This window comes from Tetrao urogallus, assembly GCF_951394365.1.
Source record: "Tetrao urogallus genome assembly, chromosome: 6".
In the NCBI taxonomy this organism is placed as follows: domain Eukaryota; kingdom Metazoa; phylum Chordata; class Aves; order Galliformes; family Phasianidae; genus Tetrao; species Tetrao urogallus.
Window position 1 is genome coordinate 43,690,128 of NC_136819.1, and position 26,877 is coordinate 43,717,004.

Genomic DNA, 26,877 nt, shown 5'->3' on the forward strand with positions numbered 1-26,877 from the left:
CCATGCTGACAGTGAGATGCCTTGCTGATGCCTCAGAAGAAATACTCTAGTTAATAGATTGCATCTATGCCAAAAAAAAAAAAAAAAAAAAAAAGAAAAAGCCTTTCACTAAGACCCTATTATTGAGAGGAGAATTTACCTGTAATGCTTATTAACAAACCCTCCTCAACACAAAGTTCACTCCAGTTCAACATTTAGGAGGCACAGCTGTAGAGCCGCATTTCTACAACCCATCAGGCAAGGAAAACTACCCTTCATAATTTCTAAATGAGTACTACTTTTAAATACAGCAATTACATTAACGTTCTAAAAATTCACTCATATATCAAAATATTGCTGTTTTGCATATAAAATGAATTCCACCACACTTCTAAGAGTTAGAAGCTTAAATATCTGGAAGGTCTTTAAAGAATTGAGCTTTCAAAACACCACAAAAACTTAATTTTCTTTATTCCTTTTGGCAAACTGAATCAGAACTGTTAAGCGAGTCTCCCTAACTCCAGTAAATTGCTCACTATCCTGAACACAAGCAGAGATTAAAACGGGCCTAATTTCTGGGAGGAGTTTCACATTACAGACAAAACTAACATTTCAGAACGCAGAAACTGAGCTGAGGTAATGACTGATCACCCACACTATGCCCCTAAATTTACTTCCCAAATTCTGTTACTTCAGTTCTTTTGCCTGTAATTTCTGGAAGGAAGAGAAATGCTTGAAATCTTCAGTCCCAGGGGCCTGCTCTCCCATTACCGTGCACGCGCTGCTCTCTTTAATGTGTCTGGCCATCAGGCACATGAACTCAGATGAGAGAACTGCATAGAAAGGAAATACTTTATGTTGATTAGTAGTCAAAATGCCCCTTGGATGACATGGTAGCACTACTGCCAGCTTCAGTCTGCTTACTTTTGAACATATTAGAACCATGCCCAAGTTGTAAAATGTCCACCTATTGGTGCTGCACACAGGACTGTGAGTCACTGTGTGGAAACACTGGACTGATAGAAATCTCACTTCGTTGAAGTCTTCCAAAACCATAATAAAACTTAAAACTTTTTATAGCTGAAGTTATGTCATATTCAGGAAATGCTGCTTATGCGGTTAAGCACTCGTCAATACTGTGAGCAAATCAAAGCCACTGGGAAAGTTGGAGCTCCCAGCTGGAGCTTTACATGTGAAGGTCACGCTGCCACGGAATTTGCCTTGCACAGAAGGCCAACAGAAATCCACGCGATGCACGAGCTGCTTCCCTACCACATCTCCTGAACAGAAAGCTGTTACAGCAAGATCATTTCGCTTTCAATTACTTGCCTCCTCCCCCATTTATCACTCAGTATACCTCTCTGTGCTAATTGCTTTTTAAACATTGCTCACACTTAAAATTCAGGCTCAGCCTATACCATTTATTTCCCAATATAACTTGATGTTCAGAGTAAAACACATAATTACTGTATAAGAAGTTGTACAAATATGATTAAAAATAAGGTGGCAACTTTTCCCCCCCTACCATTCACTTTGCAACAAACACACCCTAATTAAGATTAAAGTTCCCAATTTATGCTGGTATTTCAGAAAGAACTCTTTGCACTTGTTCAAACCATGGCTACATGAAAGGGACTTGTCAGCACTCAACTCCTACAGCAAACTCTTATTCTTTACAGGTGGGAATGCAAAGAAAACCACTCATCAAGAACACAGGCAGTCTGAAGCCCCTGTAACAAGCAGACTCCCAAGGGCACACCTGGCACTTCACGCGATGGAGCTGAAAGCCGCTGCTGGGGTTTCTGTCCTCTGCAGACCAACAACCCAGCAACCAGCACTGTGCCAGGCATGCAGTGCTGCACCAGGCTGCCATGCACGGGCTTAGTTCTAGCACTCATGAGCAGCATCCCTGAAAGCCTTTATTCTGCTTTATCAGATGGTATGCTGCTCCCTTAAGCTCCAGTACAAAAGAAGGAAAGTAACTAAAATCTACGTTCAGGCAAGGCAACACAGCAATGCTGTTCCGTCCAACAACCCTAGTAGGTAAGCACAGCACAATTTTTATTTATTTATTTATGTATTTTTTCTGTTCTAGTATGACATTGGGACTTACTCCTAAGCAAACGTAAGGTTAGGGGTGAAAACATCATATTTTTTTCCTAGAAAGAACTGGTAAACCTTTACCCCAGTACCTGTTGATACCAACACCCAATACTGCTTGCTGAGAACACTGTCTTTTGCCAAAGATTCAAGCATGTGGAGCCCATTTGGTTTTATTCTGCTGATGGCCACTAGAGAAAATGACGGCAGAAACTGCCATCAAGACTGGAGCATCATTATTTTGTGTTTACAAATTTTGTTTATACTTCTGACCAACAAGATGCTTTATGCTCCATTGCAGTGCTTGGGGTTAACTATTCTTGCAAAGTACTTTTCTTCAGGAAGAATCGAAGTTCCAAGTTGTGCTGGTTTTAGTTTCAATGTGGAAGTGTCAGCCATGGTAGATGGCAGACTCATATGCACACTTGACAGGCGGTCCCAAACTTTAAACAGTTGGTACCTTACTTGAAGTGCTCAACTGGAGAACCTGATAGCTGCTGATGGATCCCCACAGCAGCTACAGCACAGCTTCTGAGTAGATTTAAGCACAAACAGTTTACAAAGTTGTCACTTTATAACACTGGTACAAAGACACATGCCTTCCTCTACGACTGCATCATTTAATTGGAAGAGGTAGAAGAGAGATGGGGAAAAAAAGGGAAAGTCACAGCTAGGAAAGCAAGATCAAAAGCAGCTACTGCAGGCAGCAATTAGCTAGTGATGTTTGCCCTGAGTGAACGGGTCAGTGTCTCCTGGAGGGGGCACATACCAACCCCCACACAATAAACAACTCCGAGTTAAAACACTGCCAACAACACGTACAGCAAAATGTCCATTAGGGGGAGAGAAACTTATCCTTGTAACAGATGCTGTGATTAAAATGGAAAGGGCTGTACAGCTACTCCTCATTTCAACCCAGAAGCAAATTGCTGAACTGTAATTAATGATCAGTTTATTAAATAAGCACCAAGCTTTTACGTCATAATTCTCCTAAAATCCTCAGCTGTTACATAACACGTAAGACTGAATTTACATGGGCTACTTTGATTCTGAAACATCAATACTCGTTCATCCCGCAGAGACCCAGCAGGACAGAGTTTACCATCCCTTTTAAAGTCAAATACAATGTGATTTTACTTGCTCTTCGAGATTAGCTCAATGTTTGCACTTTTGTGTGTCAGATCAGTTTTAAAGACTCCCTTTCAGAAGTTCCTGGAACTCACTGTATTTATCACAGCAACAAAGCCACAGGAAAGGTCGCTTTGTTTTTATATGTTTGCTTTGTTTTCTTTGTAAAAGTACAGCGCTTTCTGGCATCCTTTTCACAGGCACTTTTAACAGACCAGCACTCCAAACAAAACCAATCTCTTTCATCAGATTTTCTGAGTCCATATTGTGAGGAGACCACAGATTTGCCAGAGGTACACTGAAGTCATTATCCTCTGCTAATAAAACTCACTGTAAAACTCTGCAATACAAATAGTTAACCCTAGCTAATCCATGGAACGCGTTGAAAATAAGCAAGATCCCAGTGGTGTTGTCATTACGCTTTCTAGGATACTACCAGACATCTCAGCCTCAATACCACCAGAGAGAAAAAATTCTCCAGGTTATGCTTGAAAACCCCTAATCCTCAGTGGAGCAAGGAATCAGAGGTTTTACAGCCCTTTCCACTACCTCCAGAGAACACTAGCAAAGAACAAAACACCATCCTGTCAGCTCAGAGAGAGCCGTTCTGCTCTGCTACCCATCAATGCAGGCCATGATTAAGTCTTAATTCCTGGTGCCAAAGACTTCAGATACAGAAGTGAGCCATTCATTTCCAACCAGGATTGCACTTAGTGTTGAAAGCAAGGGGGCTCACAGGACAGCCTGCTTGGCTACTGAAGTTTATTCTGAATCACTTGGAAGTAAGATTTCTTTCTATAACAATGTATAAAAATCTATTATGTGGAAGCACCAGCAGATATTTGTTTAAGGTCAGGCTTCATGAAGAAGAAATACTTGGTTTGGCTGACAAATCACGTCACCCTATTAATTCGTAGTGTGGTAAATATTTCAGGCTTCAAGAGCCAATTAGAAAGGTCAGCGTTTGTCTTTTTCTCTGCTTCTATCCTTAATATCTTTTACACTCTGCTCTGTAGACTAACCATTGAAGGAAAAGATACAAAGGCTCATAAATGGGAAAACTAAGCGAGGTGTAACAAGCGCGGGTCCAGGCGAGACAAAAATTCTCTCTGCCTGTTTTGGTTCTGATGAATATAGCCTACCTAAATCCAAAATCTAACTATTTGAATTACATTAGGAGAGTGGTTTTCACTGAAATGCCCAGGCAAACCACATGCAGTTTCGTATTTGGGGCACAGGGTTACTTTTCATTTCCATATCCCTTTTAATTCCATACAAGCATCTGTAACTTCCTTTTCCCATGACAGGAAATATTTGTTCTTCTGCAGAAGTTTAAAAAACAAAATCACTGCCTCTAAACTCTGTTATTTGGCTTTCACTATTATTCATTTGCTACACCTGAGGTCGCTGCAATTACCAAGAACCCGATAAATTCTCCAGTTTTTCAAGTGAGGCACATTTTACGGGAGAATTGGTTTGTTGTTGTTTTTTGAATGGTATGTGCCCATGTTCCATAAAAAAGCTAAGCAGCAAATAAAATACCAACAGTACCCAACTCAGCCAGTGCATGAGATTGTTCCACCCAAAAAGCAAAATATGGGATGCTACACAGAAGCAAGTTTGCAAACAGATTAGACATGAATGCAGTGTAAGTCAGCAAAGAAAGCAAAATCTGGTAATAAAAAACATGCCTCCCATGTAAATATTTTCTGATAGTAGAATGGGAATCTTGCTTTCACACTTAATCACCCAGTCATCCCCTCCTACACCTCATCCACACTGGGTCCTGGATATGTTAAAGCAGTCTTAGAGAAGAAGCATTATGAAACAAGTACAATCTTTTCTCTTAACTGCTGAGAGAATCAGGATACCAAAAATGCATTATTAAGTACAAAATAAAACAGATCCTGCCCTAAATACCTGCATAAACAAAACCTCTTGCTAGAACGGGCAATATAATTTGGATCATTTGTTTCTGTACTGTTCTTGGAGGCTGCATGGAGTAGACGTGTACAGCTCGCAATTTACTCCCAAAATACCCCCTGAGGAAAAGATCCTCCAAAAGATTTCCTAAATGCTCATTTGTACACTATGTGTTTTAATTAATGTACAGAATAGAAATTACCATTTAGATAAGATAATGGTCCCCAGCCACCCCACCCTTGCTTCCTGAAACTCTGCCAGGTTTATCAGCCCCTCATCCACTCGTTTTTCTAGCAATCCTCAGGCCCCAGTTAGCATTAATTCAGCTGCAGTTGGAGAGTTTCTCCAAGGCACTCTCTTCAATTCCAAAGTGCACGAACTGCTTAATTTGAGTGCTCTGTGATTCGAGTACTTTAAATAGAAAAAATACTGCAGGAAATTACAGACTTGCTTACGCGACTGCTTCAGTAGTTGCACAGACAGAGCGAGCTGCATGCTCCAGCCAACAGTAAAGAATGCAAGGACATCCCATAAACCCTTCGTCTCCTGGCTGAAATTTCAGAGCTCATGTGCAGAAGTTGTAGAAGCCACAAAGGATACAGCAAGAGCTGACCCGAACCCTACTGAGCAGCCAGGCCTGCAGTGAGGAGTCATGTCTGTGTATCCTCTTTATATCCTATACTTCTAGTCTCTTATGAAGAAAGCCCAATGTAGTAAACATCCACAGAGAGGGAGATGCTTCATTTTGCAGAGTGTTTCTCGACTGTGATAGGAATTTCTCTTGACATTAAAGAATCAAGGTGGGTTCAGGGATTCTGTGGTTCTTGCTACAACTGATGGGCTCTAAGTCTCCCTTTAAGCCCAGGTTACTGGTATTCACCCAAAGCTACTGAAAAGGATGCTGTGCAAACTCATTAGATAATGCCTTAAAGTATTTTGAAGATACGTGATAACTGTTCAGTTATTAGCACAACCCAAGTACAGGTTTTCATTCTTGAAAATATTACACAGCTTTTGAAGACTACACTTACTACATGTATACACAAATATGTTACATTTAGATATTATACATTTTATGGCAAACAACTGTCATTATAATTTTCTGCAGTGTGCCATGCACATCTGAAATACGGACTGAGTAAACTTAGATATCACATACTGTGCTTCTATTATAGTGACCAGATTACGACTTCCTAAGAAATGCAAGTTTTCCTTGATAGCAGGAATTGACCCAGAGTTTCAATTTCAGTGAAGGAAACCATAAATTATGGTACCAACATGCATAATGGGCAGAGGCAAGTGGAATAAACGCCTGAGTAACAACTAAGTAGAAGAACAAACTTTCTGTTTTAAATAGATACCTCAGTCTCTGAGAAAACTCAAACTTTTACAACAGGCGCTCAAAAATTCTTTTTCATTTCGCTTTTATAACATCCCTGATAATAAAATAATTTCATCGTATGCAGAACTGGCATGCAGCATATGGCATACTGGCATGCATAAGTACAGCAGGACTAACAGTTCACATTTTCTTTATAAATAATGAACCTAAAAGTCACAAGGGTGGAAAATCTTCCTACAAAGAACAAAAATCCACTTGAAAGGTAAAGCACTTAACACAAAAGATCTATCCAGATTTATAGTAACCCACCAAATTTAGATTTCTCAGCTCATGCTCTGAATAGAGGAGGAGTCTAGCATAAAATATATATATATATTACATGATTATATAGTAGGAAGAATTGCATTCTGAAGTACACAAAACAGGAGAGATTAAATCTGCATTAAAAGACTTGGTTTTTTTTTAGATCAGTCATCTACTCATAGTAGACAAATCATTACCAATAGCTAATTAACCTAACTGACAGACAGCTTTGTAAGGAGAATATATTCTGGCACAACAGCAGTCTGACATGGTTCAGCAAGTGCAGAAGAAATACGACTTGTGAAACCACCACCACACAGCAGCGCAGTGAAAGCTGGGACAAATCTTTGTGTTGGTCTAACAAGAAGAGCATGTTGAAATCTTCCCCCACTTCAGTTTGTCCTGAATTCATTAGTATTAGCTAAATCATGAGTCATTTTGTAAACTTAGTGCTCTGCGTAGAACTGTTCCTTTTCCAGCTCACAGAATCCAAGCGAAGAAGAATGTACATTAAAATCTGAGACAGGCCAGTTGGATGCAATCAGACATTTCTAAAAACATCTTTAATCCTAACCACAAGTCATCTCACCTAGTCCTCAGCACCGTGCTTCTCCTTCCATGAGTCTGAAAGTTGTTTCTCAAATTGCCTAAAATTGAGAATATCTTCCCTTTTTGAGAGGTCATCTGGCTCTGCCCTTTGTGGGGCACTCCTGACACTGGGTACCTCAAGGGCTGTCCACAAGTGGGGCTGACCATAGCTCCCAGCTATGTCATCTGAAGCCACAGCCTTCTGCACAAGGATACTCTGCTCTTGAACCACTGAGAGGACAAGAAAACTCCAACATGGGGAACTGTATTACTTTAGGATCTGTTTTCACATAACAATCTGCTCTAAGGTATATTTTTTCCTTATTATCATTTTAAACCAATCTTCAATGGAAAAGATTACTGTGGAAGCACTCTTAAATACTGCCACAGCATCAACATTTCTTCAGATAAATAAAAAGTGATGCCTTTAGTTAGGCTGATAGTTCACTACCTTCATCTTAAGCCATTACACACCATCTGTGGATTGCTGAAGAGCCGTTCAGCAGACTTGTAAACTTGCACATTTCATTGGGGTCTTCTACATTTTATTTTCCTCCACTTAAAAAATAAATATTTAAGTTTTGTTCTTGCAGTTAACCATGGAGAAGTGAAGTATCAGACAAAAACTCAGCAATGTTTGTTCTGGAAGTTTTGCTCACTATCCTCTCAAGAGCAGGCGCTAGGGGCTACCTGGAAGAGCTTAATGTGTCAGTCTTTGGGAAGCTACCCATGAGAAAGGCAGAGAGGGCATCTCTAAAGACAGCTGGCAATTCATGAAACATTTACAACACAAATTTCGATACCACTGACCTAAACGCACCTGCAGCTCTGGTTAAGACAGTAACTGCTGATCTTGGCAACACAATTTCAGAAGGATTCATTTCAGAAATCTGTCAGTAACTCCGGGTCTTGTTCTTTAGAAGTCACTGGAGCTTTGCTAATCCAGGGTGACTGAACAGAAAAGCCATTGGAGCCATGACCTTGCAGTACTGCCTAGTCACTGGATTTTGCTCCCATCAAGTTCTGCCCCTTGCCATTTCTGCCTTCAAGCACTAAGCAGTTCATCAGATTGTACTGCGAAGCCAAGGGTTTACTGGGTGCCTTAAGCATCAATTTGAGCAGACAATACCAAGCTGCCTCTCTTGTCTTCTGGTACGAAACTGCACTCTGAACACCCATGTGCACACTGGTTGCCTTTTTGAGATTAATTCCGGTCAAACCATTGAAAGCAAATATCAGTGTTGTTCTCCTGAACCAGTGCTATTCTCCAGACACATCAAATCCTTGCTCAGGCACCAAATTATGTATTTCAGAGCTTGTGTTCTTACACCTACTATGGAGGCTTCCTTTGCAGGGAAAGAGTAGGAACAGCTGTATCTGTGCAAGATACTGTACCCTATCAAAAGAAGCCCACAAGTTACAAACACAGAAAAGGAAGTAGGGGAGATGAACCAAATCTATAGCACAAGAAGGGTTACTTTCCTATATGACTACAGATTTATTTGTACATGCTCAATATATTTGATAACACATTTATATTTAAACATGTTTGTTAACTACACACACAGATACAGACATTTTGTCCACACGGCTGATCAGGCTGTCTGGCCTTAGCTATTTTATCTTTGCCTCTCAAGAGAAACAATTTGCTGTTCTTGTTTCACGAGAAACAACTTATTTGCTAGTATCAGAGACACGAATGATGGAACTCAAAATGTGTTTCACAAAGCAGTACATCCTATTATAAAGAAAAACAAGTGCATTCACATAAAATAAAGAAGCTCTGTTTAAAAGCTTCAGTGCAGGGATGTACTGTAGAAATATGAAATTAAAAGGCACGCAGTAAGTGTTCTTAATATTCACCTTACAATTGTGCATATGTTTAAAATTCAGGACTGGACTTTCCCACTGCTCCATGAATAACTTTAATTTCAATTTCACCAGATCCTTCTTCTGCATTAGAGAGCAGTGTGATGGGCCAGACGTAGAAATAAACATTGTCAGAGAGAAAGTGAACTTATTAGCTTTATTTTCTGCAGTTGGAACCACTTGGAGACTTTGACCTTTAAAAAGAACTAAAACTTTGAGGAAAAAAAGCACATAAAAGGAAGCCAAGGATCTTATAATGCTATTTCCAAATTGACAGAAGCTGTCCCAAGATAGCTTGAATATAAACTCATGTTTTCTTTGCTAATCTGTGGTTAGTATTAAAAACATTAACAAGAAGATCAATTACTTCACCAGCTTAAAAGCCTTAAGGTCTTCTGCCAAAGATCACTTACGCACAAAAATGAGAGTTTATTTCCTGCTGATTTGAGAGGATTGCTTAAAGAATGTATCCTTCAGGATGCAAATGAAACTTACCTTTCCTTTAAATGACAGAGGAATGAGAGGAAAAAGTTTTGTACCTACTGCAGGCTCATGTTCCCAGCCTACTGCCCCGGCAGGTGTACTTCAAACAGACTGACATCGAGAGCGTAAAGGATTAATTGCCCCAGAAGGAGTCCCAGATTCAGTTTCTGGGTTTCTGAACATGCTGTACTTCTATTGATAAAGGGAAAAACCCCACTTCCTTCCCTTTTAAAGTCCCAATTCAGTTTCAAGTCTGCTATAAATTGCAGCAAAATAAAGCGACGTGTGAGAACGAACTTCAGTGACTTCAGAGCTCTGCATACTGTCAAGTGTACAACTGAAGAATTTCTTGTGGTTAAGTTTGACTCCAATATCTGAAACCGACTGTTTTTTCCACATTCAGCCTAAATAACACACAGCATGAAATGTGCATACTGCTAACTACCCTTACACTTCAAGATACTCTCTAGTTTTCTCTGGTGTTCAAATAACATTAGGCTCACTTAACAATATGCCAATTCCATTAATTGACCATTTCTTGTTGATGCTTAAGAAATGCCTTTTATGGAACCAAAAACCTACCAATCTTTAACTGGCAGTACCGCGATCAGCTCGGACCAGCAGGCAGAAATTCTTTGCATGTTGGAGAGGAACAATGATTGCCAATGTTAACCACAGACACCACAAACGCAAAAAATACAAGACACAAACATCTCTCAGATTCAATCACCGTTGCTGCTTTTCCCATAACTTTCTTCAGTTTACCAGTTGGGAGTCTGCCGAGGGACGTCTCACTGCCCAAGGCAGAAGAAAGTCCTAGCGTAAGAGCTTCTTAAAAATTCCCAGAGTTCTTCTTTTAATTCTCTCAATGTAGCTACGTCTCAAGGAACCTGACATGCTGTCAAGGAACAGCCCAACTTGACAACAGCTTTCCCCGTTCATAGCAAACTATACACCACCAGAACTGCTCAGTGACACAATTGCAAAACTGTTCTTATTTTAGTCATCTCCACGTAAGGCACAGACGTATGTGTCTCTTGTGGCTGTACTCTCAAACAGAATCTACAGTTATGAAAGCCAAGATTACTTCTAATACATGCCACCTTCACAGTGAAGGAATGCCAAACAGTAGCAGGCTCTCAGCATGGAGCATATGCTCCAGCTCATCAGCCCAAAGATCCTGATGGCAACAATCACAGTGATTTTACAGTTCTGGAAATCTTTACATACTGTACCGTGTCCTATGTTACTGCATGCATCCTACTCTTGTTTCTAACCTGCTCAGAGCACTGCTGCTGTAAAGCCAGCACTAGGCCACGTCCCTGGTGTGGGCCGCTTATCCCTCCTGCTCCAACCCAGCCTAGCTGGAGGTGGGCCAGCCCCAAATGCCACTGACAGGACAAGTTTGACACATGCTGCTGCCAGACTTCTCTCAGGGACCAAGCCCAGCACTTCTCAATTACCAGCAGCGCCTGGGAGATGCTCACCGTGCCCTGGGCATGCAGAAATTCTGGGCAAGGGCAAGTGAGCCTTGAGTTCTGAGCACGGAGCAGCCTCTGGTGGGAAATGGGGAACACTGGAGTATATAGGCTGGCAAGGAGAAGGGCACTGAGCAGGAGCTTGCTAAGATCAGCTCAATCATTTAGCAGTGCCCCCGGAGCATTGCTACTTGCAGACGAGCTCAGCACTGACCTGGGCAAGGAACCTCCTGCTTCCCCCTCCAGGCTTTGAGCAGCCTCTCCTTTTCTCTCCTACCCCACACTATTAACTGGGGCAGCCAGACCAGGCCGCAGGGATTTGTAGCAGCAGTTTCTCCTCCCTCCCACGTGTACTTCCAAGTGCCATTTTACTGCTGCTCCCGCTGGAGGCAGGGCAGCTGTACCTCTGTGCCCATGCATGGCAGCATGACTGGCCTGCAGCAGGCACCCACACCCTCCAGTTGTCAGGGAAAGTAAACAAAGGCTGTAAACTCTGTCCCGAGTCACCCAGGAGCAAGAACTTCAAAGTCACTGCAAGCGACTGTTGCAAAATACACAAACTTATCTGCAAAGATAGCAGAAATGTCTGTGCAGATCTAGAAGGCAAGTCACCGAGTTTCAACAGAGTAGGGCTTAAACTTACCTTGGCATACTCTGAAACGTGAGCTAACGTGAACAAGACCTGTCTGCTACACTTCAGTCTTTCTCCCCTTCAACTTCAAGGCCAAAAGTGGCTCAGGAGTCCTGCACTTGGGGACCACAAGCAGGCAGCTGCCACACTTTCCTCCTCATGGCTCTGACACACAATAACACAGCCACACTCTGGGCACTTACTGAACCACAGCTTCGGCCACTGTCTTACACACTTGAGTAGAAAAATAAAAAGACTGTCTACATGCTATGTTCCTAATACATAGCACTCTGTTTAGAAGTGTACTACGCAGAAAGCAAACAAAAATGTCATGCCAAAGTGACTGTTTCTGTAAGGATCACTTCAAAATGCTGTCTGTGGCTGGTACTGTCTGTTGAATGCACACAGTGTTTCCAAACCCGCACACAAACATGAGTCCCTGCCAGCACCCTCAGGACTCCAGCAGCCCAGCCAGGGCTTTACCCACTTTCTCAAACAAAGGCAAGCTCTGCTGTTCAAATTACTCCCTTTGGGACGTGCTGTACAACCCCTCCGACTTCATTTTACTTCTCCGGTAATACCACTGCAAACACACTGAATGCTAATAATAAATAAATTATTCAAATATTCTGTCTCCACGGAGGCAGCATGCGAATCATCTTCCTGAAAGGGAACTCCTGAAGAAGCTGTCAGGTCCCCTTCACTTGGCAGGGGGGAAGCTGATTTAAATAATTATGCACTGTGAATGAAAACTGATTTACTGTAACAAGATAGTAGCTTTGCTGTTAATTCAATGGGCTGACCAAAGCCAAGACTTCAGCAAATGGAGAGCATTCACAGATACCACAGCTGAAAGGAGGGTGGGGACAGGTGCTGAGAGAAGAAAAATTTGAAGACAAAACATGGTGAAATCACCAAGTTTGGTGCTCCTCTGATGAAGGGGGAACACTGCTGAATACTGCTGAACTCAGCTGGATACTCAAAACTCCAGATCTCCACAGAACAGTCATTTATAGAGATGAGTCAATTTCCAGATGTATCTGTAAAAGTAAGGAGCCCAATGGCACTTCAAGAGAAAAAAGCCACTCCGCAAAAGCTAACAACCAGCACTGTTATAAATGGTTAAGTTCCGTGCTGCTTAAGGATCTCCCATTAGTGAAGCATGAAAACAAGATACAGAGCCAGTGTCTGCAGACTGACAGCTCTGGGCATTGAGAAGTACTGTTGTTACCTCCCTCATTTAAGACCAGGAAACAAATGAATTACAACCCCACTTAGAAGTACGCAGATTGCCGGGAAATATGAGACTCCCAAATAAATGTTAGAAAACGAATGTTCAGTTAGACTTGAGCGTAAGCATCTTGCCCAAGGTATAGATCAGAGCACCTGAATCTACCAATGGACTGCTTTGCATCCCCTTTATAGTACTGTGGGCCTCTCTTCTCATGAGAGCAACATTAAAGTATTTGTAATAGAAATGTTACCTTGCCTTGTTGTGTTTCCTTTGCATTCTAGGTAGCAGAAGAAAACATTTCTATCCTCTAAGTCTTACGTTACATGCACATGATGCTTACTTTTCTTGTAATTCAGCCCTCACCAGCCCCTGCCCTCACCACCTCAGCATCTGCAGCTTTGCATCCCAGGACCGTCTGCACCTTCCCCACTGTCTCAGATTGTACCTGCCCTTCTCATGCAATAGGAAGAGCGGGTGAACTGAATTTCCACCTCTACTAAGAAGGGACCATGGTCCCTGAGGCATTTGCTGATGGATGCTGAGGTATGCACCCCAACTTTTCATGGTATTAGAGAGAACCCAGGCATCTTCCCACAGCCCTTTTGGCAGCTTCCATCTTAAAGGTACAGGGAGCAAGCCCGCCCAGGCCTCTCCAGAGAAAAGACTGAGTACCTGCTACTGGCAGCACTTTGCAGAGAAACTGGTCCTACTTCTGTTATGTATTTCCTGCTGTGTCACTACTAGCACAAAAAGCAGGCTGAACGTCTTGATTTATAAGAGCAGACAATTCTAATTTAGCCTCTATAAGGGAAACCAGGAACAGTTGCACCCTTTTTCCTCCTCCCACTGGCTTACTTCCACCTCAGTAACTGCTTCTATTAATAGCCGATACTTGGAAATGTGAAGTCCCAAACCTGCTCTCTTATTTTCTCACAATGATTCACTCACTGGACAGTGGATTAAATGGGCAGTTTGCTCATGTCAAGGATTCCCATGTTTACTAAAGAAGGAAAACATCTCCGTATGAATGTGCAGGTGTGTTTATGAATGAGTGGGTTCCCCAGCTCTTAAATGGGTCCTCTCAGGACCAGTCTGCACACGTTTTGAACAAATAAACTTTCTCAATGAGAGATACAGGTTTGCTCTCTCAAATATATTACCATGCTTTGGCCATCTCCAGAAAGTCTTACGTTAAGTCATATCGGAGATCAATACATTAAAACGTGAAAGCCACCATCTTTGGTTGAGGGAATCGATGGTCAATGCCCTCTCTGCAGCAGCAGTGCAGCAGTGCCCAGTGTTTCCAATGTCTGCTCTGCAAAAAAATCCAGCTTCTGTCTCCTTCTGGTCCTGGTGATACTTGCTGGTGTGTTCCATCTCCCCCCTTCAACAGCTTGCCACAGGCAGTGCCCACCGTCACCAGCTACAGCAAGGGCAGCTGGACCAAGGCTGGTCGTGCACACACTGGTGGAAGCATCAGAGATAGAGGTGTCTCATGGTGAATGAGGGTGCCTGTTCTCGCAGCTGGTGGTACACAATTAAACCAGTGAGTGAGGCCCGGGGAAAACAACCCCTGCTTTTTGGGGCTTCCCAGCCAGGTGAGACCAATAGGACTCCTCACTCCTTCCCTCTCATGCTTAGTGAATGGGATACGAATTTGTCAATCTTTTTTTCCCCTTTCTTATTAAAAAGGTTTCACTAAAGGAAAGCTCACTTAAAGGATGGCAGCTCACTGAATGCAGCAATCCTGAGTGCAGATGTAAGCCAAGGTCCACAAGAAACACTTCACATCTCTAGAACAACAGTATGTGACTTTGATGTTGCATCCACAAGCAGCAGATTTAAATGGTGCTGGTCATCAGCAAAGCAAGTGGATGAACTTGCTCACAACATAAGCAGACTGTACGGAGAGATTGCAGCTGTACCCCCAGCTGACCAGAACTGGTGGAACATTGGAAGTTCTGTACTAACATGCAGAAGGACTTCTATATGATAAGGTGGTAGAGCACTGGAACATCTGCTCTGGATCTCTTCTCTGGAGATATTCAGGACTTGTCCAGACACCTACCCATGCAACCTATTGTAGGGCATCTTCTTTAGTGGGAGGTTTGGACTTGATGATCTCTTGAGGTCGCTTCAAACTGCTGTGATTCTGTGAAGCTGAATCTGCACTCCCAGGTGGCAACCCAGTCACACTGAGGAGAACCATCTCTGCACCCTGTCTCATGAGCAATAGCACACAGACGACCCAGGGTCACTTCCTTACGCTAGGAGACGGAGTCACTCACCCTGCTACCACAAAGGTCTGCTTTTGCTGGCCTTTGGCCAGAAACCTAAGACCCAAGAAGTGCATTACGCCTGGCATGCACATGCTTGCCTTAAAGCACAGAGTGCTGCCATTGTGCTGACCAGCCATGGGGTTCCTGCATCTCCCAGGGCAGCTTCTGCAGCTCTTACACTCCTGCTACAGTCCTCCACAGAGTAGGAACTGCATCCAAAAACCTCCACTTTCAAAGCACAGCGTCCTATTTTCAGGACAGCTGTAATTATACCCACAGGCACCATCACTGGACACTTCCTTGAAACTCAGTACAGAATAAATTTGATACAAGATTTGATACAAAGTAATACGTTGTGTTTAGTTTTAGTGTGAGAACAAATAAAAGAAAGAACAGTGAGTTCCAAGTGTGATTTTTTTTTTTTTTTCAAAATGAAAGTTTTCTCTTCAAGAAATAAACAAAAGCTCTCCACAGACCTTCACAGACCTTCATCATCTTACAGCTGACACCTGGCTCAAGCTCTCCACAGACCAGACAGATTTTTTTCAGATTTTCAGGTGGCACTCTCACAACTGAAATTTATGTATGACTGCTACTAAAAGTTATGTTAAAGACGTATTTTTAATTTTTTCTGGGAGATTATTACATATATTGAGAGCAAAACAGTTTTATTATTGCAATTGGTTTGTGAACAATTGCATCCTCAAGGCAATATCCTAAGCTTAAAACTCAAGATCCACGCAAAGGAATAAAACAGATCTAATCTGAACACAGTGCATTAGTTTCAAGCCTTCCAATTAATGAGAATACATCTGCACCTATCTCACCCAGCACAAGTTCCTGAAGAGTTTAGTACACATCTACATTAAAGACTTCTTCATGTCAAGCATTTTATGAAATACGAAGAGGTATGTGAAGACAGATGAAAACAGGAAAAACCAGTGGGAACAAAAGCTATCAATAAAGAAGGTGAAAAAAAAAGCTATGACTTGAAATAAACACCACAACACGTACAATAATGAGTTACAAATTCCTGTGTAGGAAAGGTAAAGCAGTAAGAGCAAAATGCTGTATTTCTTTGTCTTGGGAATCCTGAAGGCCAGAATGCAGCAAGCTCCTTGGATGTACAAATCAGCTCTGAGAGGAGGAATTAGAACCTGGTACGGCTGGTGTCCTACCTGTATTACATACTGCATGGGGATTCATGAGAAAACCAAACAGCAAAACTATATTAGGGTACAATTCTCATCTAGTAGAAGGAGCTCACCATTTTTAATAGCACTCGTAACTTACTCAACAGTAGATTTACTATTTGTTTGTTTTGATATGAAAGTTAATGCTTGGAACCGCAGTACCATGATCCTCATAAAAGAAACTGAGGTAGCTATCTCATACCCAATAAAATTACAGTCAAAATGAACACAGCACGTATATTCTGGGAGATGTGTTCGAAATTATTCAGCAAAGTACAAGACAGAAAGGAACGGAGAATTAATCCTGCTCACATCAAAGACTGTAAGGACACAGAATTGCCATAATGAATTTTAGCACCCATTTCTCTTCATTTGCAGTTTTGAGGTACACAGATAGCTGGTTTCTCCTGATCCTTGGAGAAGTACATTAAATCTTTCACTATGGCTGAGTTTACTTTGCCAAACAGGTCAAGTATACAACAAATAGAAACCAGGAGTGCTTGCTAGTCTTCCTTGGCTAAAAAAAACTACTTTAACAACTCAGAAGAAATGTGGTATGACAAGCGCACATATTACATTTACTAAAATTTCAGAATTATTCTATATTATTGTCTGTAACACTCACTGAACTTTCTTTTCACAAGTAGCAAAATACTTATTGAGTAAAATTTGTTACCTAAGCTTTTGCCAATCAAACTGCAGTGATATAACCTGAAACTGGTATGTAAGTCAACGTTTCATTCCTTCATTTGAATTAAGCCGGATATAAGCACTGGCAGAAGAGACATAAGATGGCCATGTAAGGTGGGTCTTCACAAATCTCTCCACCCCGTCACCTTCAACCTCCCTGCAGAGCTAGCATTCCTCTACACAAGTCCTGTGGAAAAGACAGAAGCAGCAAAGAAGTGGATTTACTATTCCCAGGCAACTTGCTGAAGTCTGTGCATGGAAGACCTCATTGTTGGGACAAACAAAAGAAAGAAAGGAAAAAAAAAAAAAAAAACCAACTTTGTTATACTTTGTTATATTGCTGTTTTACAATCATAACCAAGTACTAAAAGACAACATTCAGAAGTTTTATCTTCACACTTTCATCCTAGCCTCACTGCTGGGTCATGCATTTGAATTGGTTCGCTTTTACACTTGTAACAGCAACTCAGGATGCCAACTCACTTACAGGTCTTGAGGTTAGTTGCTTGAAAAAGCAGTCATCTCTCTCTTTTTCTCTATTTCTTTAACATGAGGTGGTGGTTTTTTTTTTCCCTCTTATTTAAAAAGACAAAGAAGAGTAGAAGAGAGTGGAGAACAGCACGCTTTTTTATTGGCAGAAGGTTTTGAGCAACAACTGAGGCAGCGAGGACTACAAAAATAGCTGTACTTCACTCCTAGACATCTTGCATCATATGAAGAAGTAAAACACAGCCATACAAACCTGACAGAGCAGCTTACATTTTACGAATTGAAATCACAAAAACCATATATGTGCAAGCAGACATTTAAAACCAGAACTGTTGAACATCCAAATGAAACCTATCTATTCACAATAGTTGCTTTTTTTCTTTAAAAAAGGAACCAACAACAAAATTTCAGGACTGCAAAGACAGCAAATCTACCCTACTGAATTCAAATTCAAAGGCTGCCAAGCTCTACAATTTGTACTGTTAAGAAATAATCCAAGTGCCTTAATGTATCTAAAATACGTATGAACAAATCTCAGCATAAGTATTAGATAATAGAATGATGCAAACTCCTAGATATGTGCAAGGAATCAGTTGAAAAATATTTTCAGGTGAACAACAAATGCTGGACTAGGTTGGTGTGCAGAAGGTGAGCAGTGCTGCCTGCCAATTATTCAGCTGTGGGCCTAGTTACAAGTAAGGTTTCATTTTAGGTAACTCAGATAAATGTTTAGAGGACATTACACAGCATTTTCTGCCAGAAAAAAAAGCCATCATGTGAATAAACACAAAATTAAGACACTTCATGGACAGCTGCTTGCAAAGACTATAAAATCTTCTTAAATGGTCTTAGTTACTTCTGCACCATACACAAACATATAGAGTCTGGAGTAACAGCCTTCTGTGCTCTTAAGGCACTTCCCATAAGAATGACAGTAGTTCCATGTGTTCAGCAGCAGAAATATAAACACACTTTGCAGTGAGTAATGGTATTATCCATCTAAAGATATTTCAAATTCCTCTGCAAAGATAAGCACCCTTACACACGGTAGCTTTCTGGAGACAGATACTCTGCTACTGCTTATCTGTTACAGCACCCCTACCTACCTTTGGGCACCTTTAGGTAAAGCACAACTAGGGGGTAAAAGAAAGGACATCTCCCAAAGAATGGCCCTGCTTCATTCACACAACTAAAAGCAGTGTTACTGGAGCATTTCATTCTGGACATCATTTATTCCACAAAGGTTAAAAAAAAAAAAAACACAAAAAAAAAACCACAAAAACCCTTTGCCATAGTATGCCGTAAGCAAATTAATAATCTGAGGAAAGAAACAAAGCAGCCATTTTTATAGACTACACTCACTTTACGTAGTGAATCATCATTTTCAAGGCACCAGATGCGCAGTAAAGGAAACAGATTAAAGGAAACAAAAACAGTTGGTTACTTGTTGCCCAGTGAATATTACAGAAACTGTCCAGTTTGCAAGCAGAGGTATAAATTAAGTAGAACAGTTACTCCAAGACGTAGCATCCATCACCTACCTTGCAGAAGAGCTCCATTTCTCTTGAAAAAGGTGCTTCCTGGCCAAATGGGTGGACCTGATGTGCTAAAGGTAATAAGAAATAAGTGTAAAGAAAATCTCATTCACATTAAATAATTATAAGTTACTATTTATATGAATTTCATTTTGTTTTTACTAAAGAAGCTAATGCAACTTTAAGGCATTTTTGCCTTCAAGCAAGAGTCTAAAATTTCTCTTTAAAAATAGGTTAATTTTATTCAAGATGCATTCTCTTCATAAGAAGAACAATTCAGCACAGCACACACCCACACTTTCATTTAGAGGAAGAAAGAAGAAGGTTATTTGGAATAAATAATAATAAAAAACAAACCAAGTTCAAAATTTTTTCAATTTCTTTCTGAATTCTCAGTACAGCAAATTATTTGCCTTTTTTCCATGCCATCCACTAAAACATAGGGAGCTTAGGGTTCAGAGATCAGTCAGAGACCCCGACCAGAGCCATACAGCCCTCATCTCTGTGCTCCACATTCCCCAACCAGCCACGATGCTGATGCTGCCCAGTACCACCAGCAGCTCCAGCCATGTGCCTTCATAGCACACTTGGCCCCATGGAAATAAAGCAAGAACCCCCAGCTGAACACCTTGTTCCTTCCCTAACCAAGCAGATCTGACAGCCCATCCTCCTGCCAAGCTCAGCACACCAGGAAAGCACCTGGCAATGCTTATGAGAAATGGCCAAAATCATAGGAAAGGTGTTAGAACATTGCTGAGGCAGGTGGAAGGGACAGGCTTCCACGGACCTCCCCTATGGTTGGGAAACAGGCTTCCAAATAAGCCCTCTAAGCTTGAAGACAATCATATGCATTTTACTGCACAAAGTTTTTACTGAAGTTACTATCACTACAGTACACAATCAGTACAGCAGTAAGTGCCCTGCTCCCAAATTCTAGCAGAAATTAAAAGTAAGAGACTAAACATCCTTCATTAAGATCAATATAAGGCAACTTTGCCTCTGCAGGTAATCCCCCTTGCCCTTTGCAAAGCCCCACGCGCCATTTCTGCTGTTACCTTTGCCCTTTGTCTACCACTACGAGGCAACAAAATGGAAAGCAGATGCTGTCTGTTGCATTCACGGAACGAGCAAAGTTTTGATAAAATGCCACACATTGAAAAGAAACCCACTATTTTTACAGTCATTCTGCAGAGACTCTTGTGCTAACATACAAAAACTTCAGTGCGCGGCTTATTTCAATAAAGTGTTAAAATACAGACCATGAAAGGATCCACGGCAATTACAAGAGTAATAAAAGCCTTCAATACTCCTGAACAAAAAGGGGAGTTCAAAGACACAGAGAGAGAGACTGAAATGATCGAAAAGAAGTTAAGTAGGCCTACATTCAGAAGCGCCAGAGTGCACTGGGGCGTGCACTTGTCTGAATGCACACGCTCACTTCACAGGGCTTAATATAACCGACTGTTTGCATTTCCTATAGCGAGCGCCAGCTCCTCAAGTGCAGCTCCTCAGCTCACACAAAGGTCAAGGGCTGCTGAGGGCGTCTGTGCTCCTGCAAACAGGCTCGATGCTTTCTATCACGGTGAGTCCGGGGCAATGTGTGGGGCAGGAGCCAACAGGCTGCGAGTGGGCAGTGGTGGAGCAGCCCTCTGACTGCACCCTACACAGTCCCCCTCCTGCACACCCTTACTTCACCCACTGCTGCCTCAGCAACGAGGACTTGCAGCGCTGCATCTCCACGTGTCTTCAAATCCAAACAGTGCTGGTGGAGATGAAAACTGGAGCAGTGGTAAAAACCCAGGCTATTGCCTGCTTCTGGGTAGGAGTGGGTTAAAGAGCACAGGGATATCCATATATTTGAATAGACAAAATGTCTCTACCAAAGAAACAAAGCAGTAGTGATTTCTCTTATTTTCCAATTAGAAGGCCCAAGGCTCTTTTTAACAAAAACTCCAATCTGATTCAGTACAAACTCGCAAACTGAGGAAATTAACTATGCCTTCTCAGGGAAGGAAGCTGAAGAATTCAAGCATGTAAATAACATAGGCAGTGACTGGTTGAGCCTTTCAAACAACCAACTTCTGTGTTTGGGGGCTTTGCTGGAGTTCAACTACATCGGATCAACACTGGAGAAATCATCTTTCCATTTCCAAACTTTTGCCTATGAAGTCTCAGATGGCATTAATTATTAAAACATATTTCAAGTTGAGAAATGACAGTCAAGCTATCTCTCACTTTAAACTGTTCAGAAGCTGCTTCTCCCTGTACCAGATTAAGAAATCATTTTAAAAACTTCATTCTTCTAAAGACCATCTATGATTAAAAAAAAAAAACAAAACACTGGGTCCGTCCCAGGCATTTTTCCAAATGAATTGTTCCTTCAGTTTAGTCTGTAAGAGACTGGAGAATCATGACTGCTTCTGTTATGACATAAAAATATGAAACCTGCTTTATGAACTTCCATTTGCAATCAATATGTACTGTAAGATTAATGCTTATGCAGTTGGCATTACTAACAGTGGAGTTCTTCTCCAACCTGATGAAATAAACACACTGACTGAAGTCAAATTTCATTTCTAATCCATCCCCACAACACTAGTGAAGAAAGGCAGCTACTGGTTTGAACTGCATTGCTGCAGGAAAACCTGCAACCCGTGAGAGTCTGGACTGACTTAACCCCTTAACCAGACAGGCACAGTGTGCTTCACTGGGGCTTGGATCAATAGCAAAGAGCTGAAATTGCAAACGAACATCTTGAAAGAACACTAATTAGCACAGCTAATGGATAAGAGGGTATACGAAAACCTCAACAGTTACCTGTCAAGGACCATTGGTTTGATTTGTAGAAAACACGGTCACTTGAAGCACACCCTCAGTCAAAGGAATACCCCAGAGTGCAGCAGCATTTGTTGCAGAGGCACCAATTTGCTGCAAATGCCTACAAGTGACAAGTGGGCCTGGATTTCTGCTGGAGGCAGTTATCCCTCTGGAGACTCAACCAGCAGGAACCCTCAGTGCTGCAGGGCCAGCATAGGAAGCTGCCTCAGCCAGAAAGGGTAGCAGGGATGCTGTGAAGGAAAGCTTTTCCATTAGAAAATGCTGCATTGCTGAAATACTTGAAACAATCCAGGGTTTGGGCACAGCTTTGCTGGGAGCTGCCTGGCCATTCCTGGGCACACATGGAGTGCAAGGGGGCAGTAGTTCCTAAAGCCAAGCACTAAAACAAAAAATAAAGCCAGAGTATGAATTCTCTTTAATAGCTGCAGCATTTCACAAACATGCCAAAATCTCTCACAGGCCTCTATGTCAGAAAGGTCTGATTAACAGATTTTAAAACCCCAAACAACTGAAAACTCAAAACAAATTCAATTCTGTGGGACTGCACACCACAATTAAGGGCTGATGAAAACACAGAGACAGCAAATGGAGAGCAGTGCATTTGCTCCTGGCCCGTCCAAAGTGCAACAGGAGGCGGAGGGAGAGCACAGAAGAGGTAACCATTCGCCCAGCGAATGCCTTGCAAAGATGAGTGACTGAAGCAATTCTACACCTAGGCCAAGGCAGCAGCAGCTTTGTGAAAAGCTGTGGTGGGAAGAAATGCAACTCTCCCCTTCCTGAGCAGCACAACAACACCTGAGGAGAGACTGGAGAACATCAGCTCGTTGGCTACCCCTTGCCTAGGGCTGGTAGCACTTTCAGCTCAGTAGTTGAACTGAATCTCCCAGGAGTGAAGGCATTGCTGCAGGGCCTTCATTGCCAACCCATTCCACAGCTAAATTTCTTACTACAGATTCACCTGCACTTCTGACAACCAGTGAGTTGAAGATGCCCAAGGAGGGCATCAAACTTAGAAAAAACGAGTTGCCTTTTCAAAGCAACCAGCAGAGCCTCTTGTGGGCTGGGAAATCCACTTATAAAAGCTTCTGAAAAGCAAAAAAAAAAAAAAAAAAAAAAAAAAAAAAAAAGTACAATCATTCTCACATTCAAAATAGCAAATAGCAATAGGTGTTCTTGTCTGCCTGGAGTCCATGAAACCCTGCATCATCTGCAGCAGGCAATGTTGCTCTTGGAATGTGTGTTCAGCTCCAGAGGTGAGCTGGACTCAGCCTACAGCCAGAAGGTTCTAATGGACTCCCAGCCAAGCCACAAGGCTCTGATATGTACCACTTCTTGAGAAGTCAGCTTTGGATGAAGAGCTGAGACAAAAACGTTGGAAGAATGTTTTTCTGGGAATATAGTATCCTTCAGTGCTTCAAGGTGAGCAGCACTTCAGGCCAAAAAACCTGGGTTCTCCAGTGGTCAATGGGAAAGCAGAGAGGCGCATCCCTTGTGCTGCTAGATTGCCTCCAGTGCTCCTCAGTTCCTCAATCCCTGCAGTATTGCCAAATCACACTCAGCATTCTGCCCAGCCTGGATGTCCGTGCTGGGCTGCATCTTTCAGGAGCTGGTACCTACCCAGTGCTGCAGGGAGGCCTCGGTGCCGTGCATCTGGCTGCGCTGCAGTTATGCTGAAGCATCTGCCACTCGCATTACCAATTTTGAGCAATAGGGAAGCATTTATATACTGCTGCAACTCTAACACTGCATTTTGTTAACAAGGAAAAAGCCTGCACAATCCCTGCCAGCAGCTCGCTGGCAGTTAATATCACAATTAGCTATCGCCTGGCAACAGTCAAGCAAGCTTCCTCTCAAATCAAAGGGGAAAAAAAACTGCCAAACTGGGCTAATGACAATACATAAAAAATAACTGGAAGGGACGCATTAAGGTATTTCCTGATTTTAATGAAACCTGACTACTTTAGAGATTTTAAAAATACAAACCCATTACTCTATCCTCTCAGATTTTCCGTAACTGACACTACATTATTCTTAAGAAGATTTATGAATTCACAATACCAGTTTTTAATTTATGAAGACTGATCTAATATTCTGGTAATGCTCCTCTTCCCTCTGCACTTCAGGCTTTTGTTGTCTCTCGGTATCTCTCAGTCACTGCGACAGGCGGCATGGAGACTTTCAGCTCCTGGATGGAGCTTCTCCTGGTTCCCCCAGGGTGCCTAACACATTTGTGAGTGAATAATAAAGATTCTGATCTCTCGCGCACTTTAAATGAGTTTTCTATATGTCAGGACTGCCAGAGGGATTACATCTAAATTTTTATTAAAGACAAAAGAAAAGTTGCACAGGAAAGCTATTCACAAATGGAACACCTGAAAATAAAATATAATGTTACTTTGTGAAGGATAGTGGAAAGTTGGCCAGATCTTTATATTCCTCAAATAGCCAAAGCCATTCTCCTGCCACTGTCTTCATTTAATATAAGTAATTAAGCAAACAAGTAGAAAAGGAAAAAGACAGGAATTTAAAAAAAAAAAAACAAAACTCATATTTTTTAGATGTGAGATGAAAAGGGTGATGCCTGTTCTCAAGAAAAACATGGCCATGTGCTCTTTGGAGTCCATCAATGACTCGGCTGTGGGGCTTAAGGGATCATTCTCACTGCTGAAGTGACATATGAAGCTTTCTCATCCCCTAGTGAGACTGTGGCCTTTCAAAAAGAATTTCAGTCTTTCCAGTGAGCTGAGTATGTATTTGTGGACAACAATGGAAGAACTTCTCTTTAAAGAAATTAAAAATATATATATATATCCTTATTTTTATAGAGTTGTTTCAAATATATGGTTATTTGAAGTATGACACAAAGAGAGAAATATAAGCTTGCCACTAATAATTTGTGTTTAAGTATTTTAACACATTTATTGTGAGCACATTATAACTTTAGGCTGAACACTAAAGTAGGAAAAAGTCCAGATATATTTAGAAATTCACTGGGAAACAACCATCCCACATTACTTTCAACTAGAACAGATTGGTCTCCAGCGGGAATCAGGAGATGCCGTCTGTTGGCCTCCAATTCTCATTCTGCCTCTACCTCTGAAGCATGTTGTGACTCCAGGCAAGTCACTTCTTTATTCCTCAGTTTTATTTTTCTTCTTTTGGGAAGAGCAGAAATACATCCTTACCAACACAGCCTGCACACCTCTGGGAGGAATAAAGAACTGTTAAGTAACAAGACATTAGATGAGGAAAAAGTCTTTTGAAGTACATGTAACTAAAGAAGGAACAAGACAGCTCATTTCTACTAGAGGACTGGTTGTTATTTTCCCCTGCTTTCCTCATTTTCAAGTAAGGAAAAACACTGCAGGTCACTTCACATACCGTAAGGCTGTCTTTCTCCTTGATCCACAGCTGTTATTACCTGGCTCCTCGGCCATTTATCACTGGATGAAATCCCGATGGTCTTTGGCTGGGAAACCTTAGAACTGCACACAGCTGCCCATGTGCTACGAAGCATGTCTGCACCAGCTCATGCAGGCATGGCAGGCCAGTTCCTGAAGCCCAGGTGATTCCAACTGTGGACAGCTAGCGACCTTGAGACCGCTGCAGGTCTGGCCTCCTTTGGACTGCAGCTGCATCAAACGCTGACCTGCTCAGTGGAGAGAAGTCTGGCTCTCTTCTACTCTACGAAACCAGAAAGGGAGCACTCTGGTATTTTGATTACAAGCTTTGTCTGATGCAAAACAAGAGAGGGGAAGAAGACCTTAACTTGCAATTTGATATGAAGAGTCTATTCAGAGTTAATGCTAAAAAATCAAACACGGCTTTGGAGAACTTTGATGCATTGGAGTAACTGAGCCACCAGCTAGGCACACCAATACAAGCACTCTCCCAGTCTGAAACCCATCAAAATTTAACACAGCCTAAGATGGCTCAATTTACTTCTGTTACTCTGGAGTTCTATTTATTACAGCTGCAGAATTTCAGCAGCTCTGTCGCACACCTGCCTGGATTTCACAGTTATTTCTGTGTCAGGCTCCCACTTATATTTCCACCCATGGCGTGACCACAGACCATCCATCAGCTAGACATGAGATAAACAATAGACACATCTCTGCTAAGAACAGCTTGTCATCCATTGGTGAGAACATGCTTCTTGTTAATTGCAATGATGTACCTTGAATACGCATGAAGTCACAGACATGGACACAGTAGAGCAAATCTGATCTCCAACAAAACAGAAATAGATGGCAAAAAGAAAGAGGAGGCCTTCAAGTCCCCCACTCAAAATGTTTCATGCCACTTGCTGAAATTCTTATTTATCTGCCGTGGTATGACTCCTCATTCCATCAGTTTAAGTACCAGCAAAACTCAAAACCAAGCATGACCCGCAGGCTGCTGTCAATATGAACTCCCCTCTATCACTTTCTCAAAGCTGAGGCGCTTACCAGAAGAAATTTTCCATACTTGGTCTTTCTCATTAATCTTGAATGAATGTGGTTCAGGCGATTCAGAACTAATCTGGCTTCTGGAATTACAGAAGCAGAGGACAAAACGAATGTTTAACCTCTCCCCTGGAACACTTAACCTCTCCCAGATGCTGAGGGTATTTTTCCTGGGGAAGCTTAATGTGCTCAGAGGCTCCGCAGCACGGCGTGCTCCTCTGCAGCAGTGATGTGTGGCACTGGGCTGCACAACACACTGCTCGATGCACATATCAAAAAGTTAGGCAAACATGGAAAAAGTGATTATAATATTAATAATAAATAGAAGTTGAGCACTCACGTATTTGGAG

At 41.9% G+C, this 26,877-nt stretch overlaps 1 protein-coding gene across 2 annotated transcripts in view; it reads right to left on the reverse strand.

Annotated features, from left to right (window-relative positions):
* The window catches only part of FOXN3 (forkhead box N3), a gene marked incomplete at both ends in the record, with an annotated part of 111,920 nt that overhangs the window by 43,714 nt on the left and 41,329 nt on the right, over positions 1-26,877 (reverse strand). For both annotated transcript variants that reach the window (XM_079537630.1, XM_079537629.1), the window contains one exon: positions 19,251-19,315. In XM_079537630.1, the coding sequence (XP_079393756.1) occupies positions 19,251-19,315 (65 nt within the window). The remainder of the gene's footprint in view (positions 1-19,250; positions 19,316-26,877) is intronic.